At 40.8% G+C, this 11,175-nt stretch overlaps 1 protein-coding gene across 2 annotated transcripts in view; it reads left to right on the top strand.

The window, feature by feature from the left end:
- The first annotated feature begins 1,453 nt into the window (after positions 1–1,453).
- Positions 1,454–11,175, top strand: part of LOC109528490 (activin receptor type-2A) — a 41,140-nt gene continuing 31,418 nt past the window's right edge. For both annotated transcript variants that reach the window (XM_019891174.1, XM_019891172.1), the window contains exon 1: positions 1,454–2,331. In XM_019891174.1, the coding sequence (XP_019746733.1) occupies positions 2,277–2,331 (55 nt within the window). In that variant the 5' untranslated portion in view covers positions 1,454–2,276. The remainder of the gene's footprint in view (positions 2,332–11,175) is intronic.

The following is an 11,175-nucleotide window of genomic DNA, read 5'->3' as shown; positions in this document are numbered from 1 at the left end:
AGGGTGATCATACTAATTCTACCCAGAAAGGCTAAAGCCAAGATTTAAATAAATCCACAACCACTGAACTGCAAGGCAGAAGTGCTAACCAAAAGGTTGTGTTGCACATTTCTGGATATTTTGTTTTTTAAAAATATTCATTATTTGTCTGAAAGCCATTGTAACATCCATCCATCCATTTTCTGATCCGCTTTATCCTCACAATGGTCACGGGACGTGCTGGAGCCTATCCAAGCTGTCTTCGGGCAGTAAGCGGGGTCCAGCCTGAACTGGCTGCCAGCCAATCGCAGGGCACACATAGATGAATCACCATCCGCACTCATACTCACACCTAGGGACAATTTAGAGTGTTCCATTAACCTGCCACGCATGTATTTGGAATGTGGGATGAAACCGGAGAACCCGGAGAAAACTCACACAGGCACGGGGTGAACATACAAAATGCAAACCCCACACAAGAAGGCCGGAGCCGGATTCGAACCCTGCACCTTTGTACTTTGACGCGCTAACCAGCCTCCATTGTAACATGTACAATGCAATCTGTGAAAAATTAAGCATTGAAACACGATTAAAGAACACAAAAGAGACAAAACCTTACATTCATCCATTGTAAAATCAAGTCAAATTCACAAACCCTCAGAACTGTATGATATAATTAGCTGTGATTGCCAATTCATGGCCTCTCTCAGTGCGTTACAGAACACCAAGGATGACTTGAAGGTGATTGCAGGACTCAATTAGAAGTTAACTTTGGACACCTTTGAATTGAGAATTGTAGATTGTGTGAATTAGCATAACTCGAGGACCGATAAAACTACAGATATGTTTAAATAGTTTGATTTAGTTGGTTTTAAACTACACCTCGGGCCTGGGTAGGTTTTCTCCGGGTACTGCGGTTTCCTCCCACGTTCCAAAAACATGCATGGCAGGCTGATTGAACACTCTAAAATTGTCCCAAAGTGTGAGCGTGGACGTGGATGGTTGTTCGTCTCTGTGTGCCCTGCGATTGGCTGTCAACCGATTCAGGTGTCCCCAGCCTACTGCCCGAAGACAGCTGAGATCGGCTGCAGCAGCCCCCGCGACCCTAGTGAGGATAAAGCGGTTCGGAAAATTAATGAATGAATGAATAAACTACAAGTCTGTGTGACGATGGCAAACGCAATGAACAAAACTGGCAAATTTCTCCAACAAAATAATCCCCGGTCGCTCGTAAAGCAGTTGAATAAAGTTCACAGGAATGACCACAGTATCTGCCGGATATGATATCTTTGATTTAATTTTTTACAAGAAAATACTCACAAGAATAAATACGTACAATGTGGGCAATGTGTTTAGATCATTAAGATATTGAAAACATGCGCGATTGTTTCGAAATCTGACCGACAATCAAATTTTGTGAATACTATTATTTTGAAATGCCATTGCGGAAATCTACCAATCCATGTCTCGTTGCGGCTCCCTTCGCCATCTTGAATTGTCCGGGGCAGAAGCTGAGAGGCGGCGGTGGAGGAGGATTTTGGGGTCGGGAAAGCTACGCGTCCTAAATTCGAAAGCCACATTACTGACGCAGATTAACGGGGCTTCCGCCGGTTGCCCTCGTCAAATGATCATATCTTGTCGACCATATTTCAAAGAGGACGTCTGTTGAAGAGGTTGAAACGAAGAGCGACTCGCTATTGGTGCTGGTTTTGCTTGTGGAGCGGCGAACCGATCCTCAGCTCTGGCCTCGCTGCCTTGTCGGACTATTGGGTAATATTTGGACTTGTGCGTGGAGTTGGACAGAAAATCGACACCAGGCACCACACTGTCGTGCTCGACTGTTGGGAAATGATTGCCAATTTGACGTTTTAATGCAATGCTAGGCAGCCCTGCGAGGACAAGTTTGATTGGAGGACGGAGTGCGCTTGATTTCCAGTCCGATGGATATTGCCTCTGTCCGGTTGTGGCTTGCTTCACTCTTCCGCTCCTCTGACAAAACAATCGTTCCAACAAAGCCACGGTTGTTCGTAACGATGCTGCAGCATGCCAAACGTATGCTAGCGTTGGCTTGAATGCCAAGACGAAATTGCCCTCCTTTGCTCATCTGTAAACGTGGAAATACCAAGCAAGTACCCCCCTCCCCCTCTTTGCATTACCCGAGATAGCTTTGGATTTATCTCGTTTTGAACATGTGCTTCTTCTGATTCTGCCGCCGTGAGGATTGTTTTTTTACTTTTCTTTTTTTCTTCTAATTTTTTTTTACTTTTTCTTATCTTGGAATCCGATTCGGATGGAAAATGGGAGACGCCACCAAACTGGCCCTCGCCGTTTTCCTCATCTCCTGTTCTTCAGGTGGGTGTGAAGATCCTGGACTTGCATTTGAGCTCATGTCTGCTGTGTGTAATGTATGCCGGTCGTTATCTGTGCAGAATGCGGTGCAAATGCAACCCCGGGGGGCGGGAGGGTGGTACGGGGTGGGGTGTGTTAATCTCATCCTTCCATCGTTTGCGTGACCCGTATTGTTTTTAATTTTTTTAGACCTCACATTTTGCTAGCAGCATATAATATACAAAACGACAGTTGTTCCTTTGAGTGGATTGTATTTTACTCTTTGGGTTTTTTTGGACCTCACACTTTGCTAGCAGTATACGAATACGAAACGACAACTGTTCCTTGTGAGTGGATCGTATTTTCCTCTGTAGCATAGTATGTAATTAAGTAGAAATTATGAAATATGAGACTCGGGTTAATGCATCAAAGCCCAACAGAATTAAATCGCATACTGTAGGAATATGTTTGAATGTTAAATTCTGATCTTCCAGGATAGCACAGATACAATATATATTCTTTTATTCGGAATAGTTTATTTTCAACTGATACATTTGGGACTTAGGAAAAAAAGGTTTGTTCATTATTTGGGAAAGTTTTGCACGTTACCACTTGTGTTGCAGAACAACGTTTTTTTGTTCATGCAAGTCAGACCATCCCTGAATAAAGGGTCTGATGTAAACATTGATCACTTGTTGTAAAGCAAGGGTCATCAACTTTTTTGAAACTGAACAGTACTCCATTGCTAAAGATCAGTCCAGAGGGATACCAGTTTGATACACATTTTTGAAAAGACAATTTCGCTCAAATGATCTTTAATTATGTCTTCCTATTGTATGTTTATTATTTCTTACAATAATGAGAAATTAGAAATATGCATTTTTTTAACAATAAATTGCTGTCGGTTAACATTATCAAATGAACACTTGCACACCATTCCTAGAAAGTCACAATGTCTTCTCACTTGTGAGCTAGTTTTTGAAAAGGCCTGCGGGCTACTCATATGGCCCTTGAGGCCTACCTGGTGCCCGCGGACACTGCGTGGGTGACCCATGCTGTAAAGCCTAATTGACAATCACACTGGGGACTATTAAAACAAATGTCCATGTCCTATTCTTCCCTTTGTCAAAGTATTTGTATGCAGTTTACAGCAGCTGTTGATGCAGCTCAATCAATGACAAACAGTTTTGTTGCAAAGGTCACGGCCCATCTGATTCACTTGATCCACATACAGAATTGTTTTCATGTTTTGATTGCTATCAATATTTTATTCACTATCCAAATGAACCATATGTAAAGGGTTCTAGAGGGGAGCTGGAGTCTCTGCTCAAGTTGCACTTCATTACCTATCTGGCATCCAGATTATGATACAAAAATATCCACGTTCATTATTTGGAAGTTATCTAAATGTTAGTTAGTTTAAAGTCCATGTTTGCAGTAGTGAAACATGTTAAAGGCTGCTGTATGGCAGGAAGTTCTCTCGAGGCTCATTTTGTTTAAACTGATCTGATATGGAATTATTTGTTTGTCTCTCCAAGTATAATTACATCCACAGCTTTATCTGGCTGTATTTAACTATCCTTCCTCTTAACTGTCCTTCCTCTTAAGTCAAGTTGGTGGGCCAAAAAATGGTAACAAGTTGGAGATATTTCGCCAAAGAAATGGCAGTTGTGGAATTTTAGTTTGACAGTGTAGACACTGTTGCCGAATGGCCAGCAGAGGTTAGTCGCTGACGACGTTTGATGTGGTGGCTAGTCATTTCAAGCAATTTTCCGGAGTTATTGTTTTGATGTTCCAAGGGATTGCTTTGCTGTGCCTATTCAAAACGATGTAATTTGAGGTTAACTTGACATTTGTATCAGCTGATTTCGGTGACTGTAAAACTGGTAACTCAAAGCTAAAAGTTTGTGCAAAGGCACAGTCGAGTTAGGGGTTGGATGACGGTCGCGCTGTGCCTGATCTTATGTTTTGTTGAACTGCAATTTGGTAACTATCAATACTTATTGGGCTGCCTCATGAAATACATGTCAGTGAAGTGAAGGCATAAAAAAGTGTGATGCATGACTAATTTAAATGTGTTATTCCTTCATGTTCAACATGGCGCACACAGTTATTGCTACTCGAGCTTTCACTTCCACCTTTGCGCAATTATGCATTTGAATCAGCTCAGCCTTTTGTATTTTTCTGTCAGATGTGAACTCATTGGGCGTTGAAGTTACGCCTGCACGTAAACATCATTTCGTTTCCGTAGAGAGGTGAAATGAATGCATTTTGCCATTGGGACTAGTGGATGCTTCACATTAAGGCTCCCGTTTTGTGCAGTGCGGCAATATTGGCTCCTGCTCACCGGTGTAAGGTTACATTAGCATGGCGAGGATCTTCTGACCTGGTCAGTCTAGGAAGTCTTTGTTCTGCCGCAAGATCTGCAAGATTGAGCAAAGAAGCTCCTCGCAAAACGGTGAGACAAGGTCCTTTGTAGCTTTGGATTCGCGTTGTGTTCATGTTAACAACTGGAGGTCAATAAACTACAACATTAATTTGATTTAGTACTTGACAGCTGGCTCATTCACAAAGCAATTCCATTATCTTGTTGTATGTTTATATGCCCAAATGTACAAAAAATGTAACTTAATACCAGGGCCAGATCTAAACACTACTAGCTGGCGGGAGTCTGCCGATGTCTGTTTGTATGATTTGCACTGTACAATGCCCCTTGTAAAACGTTGTACATATAAGCACCGTGTGAGCCAAGCCCCCTGAGTTGCAAGGCTCAAAAGAACTTTTTTTTCCCCTCTTTGCAGTTTTTGTAATCAATGACTTCACTTTAGGAGAAACTTTAAGGAAAATCTTTTTGCAGGTTAATCCTAGGGACCTGAGGCAAGGGTTTACTAAAACCAAATCAAATTTCACAATCTGACGAATGAACAACTGGTTTCCTCTTTTATATAATCAACAGCTTTTACTTCTCACATTCTCATTCTGAATTGCAGTAATTGGCTAGAAACATTTCTCGTGGGTCAATTTCAAACACAAATAGATTTCAGTTTAAACGTAGTTTTTCTAAATGGGTTGTCTGGTCCTGAAGCAGCAATACAGAGATTGAATGTGTGTCGTTAATATTTCAACAGATCTGTTAATGTGACTGTATGCGGATAAAATGAAGTGTACATTTTGTCGCTCAATTTCAACCCTCCACTTTTCTTCTGTGTGTTGTGGGTTTGAAAGAGGCATCTGAGGTGGACTGCCTACGAGGTGCCATGTCCATCCCCAATCAATAAGTTCCTTGCATTATGCATGAGGCTCCAAATGCACAGGTGTATTTGTTCAGGCCAGATGGAGCCACTATTTCCCACCTAGACCAAGTAACAAGGCTCAGCACCAGAAAAACAATCCTGCCACACCAGTTCATGTTCAGAGGTGAAATAGAAACTCGAAACATGTTGCCTGACTGTCACATTTGTTAAAATGAATTGTGTGCCCTGCTTTCTTTGGTGACATCAGGTTACATTTGTTTCATTGTTGATGCACATTACATTCAATATAGAAGAAATTCAGTCCATTTTTCAGAAGGCTTTTTGGACATTGTAATCACAATAACGTCGGAAGAGAAAAGCAACTGAGATGCAGTGGAGTCTACCTTTCTTTAAATGATAGAAATTGCATATGTAGGTTCCAGTAGCTGCTTGTTTGCTCGAAAGCCAAAACAGGATGAGCATGTGAGCAAATATGCAGAACGCTGAGGCTCCTCAGTCACTATCTGCCTGACATCATTATTTGATTTATTTAGAGCTGTGTTTCACAACCTTCATTGAGCCAAGGCACATATTGTACGTATTTAAAAAAATCCAGGCCCATCAGCAAACAAAACTGTCAAAAAAGTGGCACACTCCAGTGCATGGCAAACTACTTGAAAATCCCTGACTTTGGAACTATGAAGCGTTTGTTTTTTTTTTTTAAGTAAAACTATAATGATGATGCAGCAGCAGCACTCTTCTGCGGTGGTTTTATACATTTGGTGTGTGGAAGGAAGATATTAAGTTGGATCAGCAGTGTGACAAGAGGGCCACCAAGTAGCAGCGAGGTTGTGTTTGACGTAAACCTGTCAGCTGTAGCTCAGAAAACTCAGTGTATTGTCATGCCAAGGAGGAGGAGAGCTGACAAAAAAAAAAACAACAACCTCAAACTACAATACCAGTCCGAATGGTGTGGTTAGCAAATTGGTCTCTGTTAGCAGGTTTGGGTTTCCAATTTTGGGTCTGACATTCCAGTGGGCAGTTTTCTCCGTATTTGTGGGTGTTTTCTCCGACTACTGTGGCTTCTCACATTTTATAAACATGCATATTGGGTTAACTGTTTGGCTTTGTTGTAGCCTTTTGTGTCCACCTTACTACTTTTTTTAAAGACTGACTTTAGCTATGGCATTGCAATTGTAATAAAACTTGTCAGGGATGTGAATTTTTGTCTGGTTTTGTAATTTCCAACGTCAGCTCTTTAATTGTATCAGTAATAGGGCTCGGACTTGCACCCAAAATCCAGATTTGCTCATTTAGCTGGCTTACCAACTACTCAAATACGTGCACATCCACTTCCGGATATATTGCTTGAAGAAACCCGTTTGCCTCCACTCGATGCTTGCGATACCCCACATACCACCTTCACACATATTGAGCTCCCTATTCAAGTGACAACCCACACAACATACAAGATTGGTTCTCATCCGAGTGTGAAAATGATCATTCCCTGCTCGCTTTTACACGCCTACTTGAATCCCCATTCAAAGCACTGCCGATAAGTACACAGACCTAATTAATAATATAGTGTTTATATTAAAAAAACAAGTATATCAAGTACTTTTGGCTCTGTCGTGGACACTTTTACATTGTTTTAACTGTATAACCCACCAATTCCCAAATTTTGTGGGGTCTTGCATGCGTGCAAATTTTTGGTTTCTTCTGTTTACAATTTCTAATGTGAAAGAACATATAAGGTTATTGAAACAATATTTTTTGGATTCAAATAAAACTTGTAACCAGAGGTGTCAAAATGAATGGATTAACCCAGGGGCCCCCAACCTTTTTTTTTACTCATTTTGCGAGCCCCCGCGTTTTGTTTTGAAGTAATCGGTCACGTGAAGGAGAAGCGTGGCTTGACGTGTGTCAAGCGTAACACAGACGGATGTAACGGAGAATCCGGTAGTTTTTCAAAATAAAACATCTTTCGTATTCCGAAATAAATAAAATGGAATTAAGGCAAGTTCTTTCTGTGCGGCCCGGTACCAAATGCCCGGCGGACTGGTACCGGTCCGCGGACCGGCGGTTGGGGACCCCTGGATTAACCAACAGGTAATCGGATTATCAAATTCATCGCCAACTATTTTAATAATCGAAAAATTTATTAGAACCAACCAAATAGAACGAAAATTGTCCAAAATCCTCTGTTGTCAGCCTCTCAACAGTAATTATTCTCTGGTTTCTTTAGTCTTCCATGAAAGCAGACTGATTATATTTTGGGTTTAATCAAAATAAGATATTTTTAAACATCTGATTTTATTTTGAAAAACAATGACTGAACCAGAAACTGGATCAGTTTCAAAAAGTTGGTGAATACATGAGTCCTTCTTTTATATTGCAGAATTGTTTTTCAGTTGCCGTTTTTCATCACGAAAGAATTCCAAATAAACATTAGTAATTGGTCATTAAACAGTAATGGGGGCGGGGGGTCGTAATACACTTGAATGCAAAATAAAATGTGATCCGATGATTGGATTAGTCGATGAGATAATGAATTTGATTCTAAAAATTATTGATAGCGACTTCTTTAGCCGTACTTTTTCATCATTAAAAATCAATCAATCTGGGCAAAGGTATGCAAATCAGGTATATCAATTCTCTTGATACTGTAGACCAGGGGTCCCCAACCGCCGGTCCGCGGACCGGTACCGGTCCGCCGGGCATTTGGTACCGGGCCGCACAGAAAGAACTTGCCTTAATTCCGTTTTATTTATTTTGGAATACGAAAGATGTTTTATTTTGAAAAACTACCGGATTCTCCATTACATCCGTCTGTGTCACGCTTGACACACGTCAAACTACGCTTCTCCATCACGTGACCGATTACTTCAAAACAAAACGCAGAAGCTCGCAAAATGAGTAAAAAAAAAACTGCTGGAGATCACAAATCACGGCGGCCTTAAAAGTACGTTCGAGACAACTGGATTAAAGTTATGGCTGAATACTCTGAGATGGCCACAATAGCACTGTTGCTATTTCCGACATCCTACCTGTGTGAGGCAGGGGTTTCTGCAGCAACGGCGACGAAAACAAAATTATGTAGTAGACTGGACATAAAACCACACACATAAACCACATACTTGAGGTGTCATTGTCTCCTATTACCCCGAGATGGGACCGTCTGGTTGCAGAAAATCAAGCTCGGTGCTGTGGTGAGTCGTCATTTTCATGCACTTTGAATTTGCGTTATCGTATTTTGAAGGCATTAAACATTGCCATAGCGATCGGACTGTTGCGGCCAGATTAGACGCTCCTTGTGTTTATTATTATATTTCGAAAACGCCACAGTTTTCATACAGCTCATACCATATTATTTCGTTGTATTATTTCCGCCACACCTTAAATGCCGGTCCCTGAAAATATTGTCTGACATAAACCGGTCCGTGGGGCAAAAAAGGTTGGGGACCCCTGCTGTAGACCGACCAGCCACAGTAATGTAGCTAGCTGCACAACCTGAATTGTATGGAAGCGTCTGCCTAAAAAAGGATACCAATGTTCAATTTTTATTGGCACAGTTAGCGGGGTATTCATTTGCCACTCTTGATCATTGCGGCTACATTAAATGTTGTTTTGAGAATATACTGCAGCCGCTGAAGCGTTCCGCGTTTTGTGGACCAGATATTCCTAGTGGGCCACACTTTGGAAGTACAAGCTATTGGTGTCAGGGTCCTTTATTCATTTATTTTTGGTTTATTTTCAGAATATTGTGATAATACTAATAACCATGGTCATTTTTTTTGTCATGTTAATCGAGGTATGACATTTTTGGACTGTTTTTTCCCTCTATTTTAGTGTTGGGGGGCGTCTTGGCGTCTTGAAATGCTTCGGTTCAGGGAGAGAGAGAGAGAGAGAGAGAGAGAGAGAGAGAGAGTGTGAGAGAGAGAGAGAGTGTGAGAGAGAGAGCGAGAGAGAGTGTGAGAGATTGTGTGAGAGAGAGAGAGAGAGAGAGAGAGAGAGAGAGAGAGAGAGAGAGAGAGAGAGAGAGAGAGAGAGAGAGAGAGAGAGAGAGAGAGAGAGAGAGAGAGAGATTGTGAGTGAGAGAGAGATTGTGAGAGAGAGAGAGAGAGAGATTGTGAGAGATTGTGTGAGAGAGAGAGAGAGTGGGTGCGCGCTTGCATGTGTTGCACCTCCTTACGTATGTACAAACACGTGTTAGCTTCATCTACACCTGCCAATTTATTGGTTGCCAGGAGTAGAAGCCTGTTGCTGTAATTAATGCTGCTTTACAGTACTTGCATGTGGCTTTGATGTGGTCGGGGAGTGCTTGGAGAGTTTCATTCACACTGCACCTTCTTTGTGTTCTTTTGCAGGTTAACTTAAGCATCGAATGTGCACGGGCTGAAGCTCTGCTTTGTTGATTATAAATGGTCATTTTAACAGAACTTAAGTGTTTTTTTTTCCTCCTAAGCATATGAAGTTCTTTGGTTTTGGGTCTGGGTAACAGTTGAAAAAGCTTGTCCTTTTATTGAGGGCGTTCAGCAAAATACTCATGAATAAGCACTGTCTGTTACTGTTGTAAATCAGCATTGAGATAGCTACGTGCTTATATCTAAAATCTGGCTGTCAGGACATGGTAATTTTTGATTTTTTTTTGCGTAGATGCATGGGAGAAGATGAGCTCAGGACGCATAAAATGTAAATCTGTACTACCGTATGTTAAAATGTGAATTGCACGTTTAGCACTTTTCCAATTGTGTTTTATTGCTGTTTAAAAGAAAGCACTTTTTTTTTCACTTGGAAGAGACGGTGCTGAATTTAAACGCTTTCCTTTTTCGGTAAAGTGACAAATCAGCCCCTTCATTCACAATTTTAGGTTGCAAAACAAAACAAAAAAAAAAACAGTGCAATCTGTTTAATGCTGCATCTGAAAAAACGCACATTTGCTTTTTTCTGTTAATGTTGTTTTAAACGATATAATCTGATGGCCAAAATGTTAAACCACTTAAGTGGCAAAGAGAGAAGACCCGTATTGTTCTTGTTGGCACATGGTTATTTTTAAACTATGGTATAGTAGACTTTATGATATTTCTTTAGCTAATTAAACTTTATTGAACAAAATCTGACTTTGACATGCTTTTTATTTAAACGCTGAAACCGGAAATGGAAAGCAATTTTATTTTGAAATTACTCAACATATTCTCAGGCTGACGGGAGACGTTGAGTTCTGCTAAGATGTGAGGAGGAAGGGCAGGAAAGGGGGGGTCTGCAGCCAGACCCTCTTGTTTTCAAGTACTGCCCTTCCTCGTTATCAGTATCTGATAGGGATTGATAAACACAACCATAAATGTTGCAGATAGTTTAAGGTTATTCTCTGCATTTTTATGGCCAAATCTGGCATCTGCAATATGATCGCAGTTAAAAATAGTGACATTTTAGTGCAGTTTTATTTTGTACCTTCTAACTAGTGCAGGGGTCGAGAACCTTTTTGACTAAGAGAAGCCATATAAGCAAAATATTTGGAAATGTATTTCAGCGCGAGCCATATATATATATATATTTTTTTTTTTTTTTAAACATGAATTCAAGAAAATGTCAGTATAATAAGCCTCTGAATGGGTTCTTTTAAATAATTTTGTGA

This window comes from Hippocampus comes, unplaced genomic scaffold, assembly GCF_001891065.2.
Source record: "Hippocampus comes isolate QL1 unplaced genomic scaffold, H_comes_QL1_v1.1 scaffold174, whole genome shotgun sequence".
Taxonomy (NCBI): Eukaryota; Metazoa; Chordata; class Actinopteri; order Syngnathiformes; family Syngnathidae; genus Hippocampus; species Hippocampus comes.
This window is presented reverse-complemented; position numbering and strand designations above follow the sequence as displayed.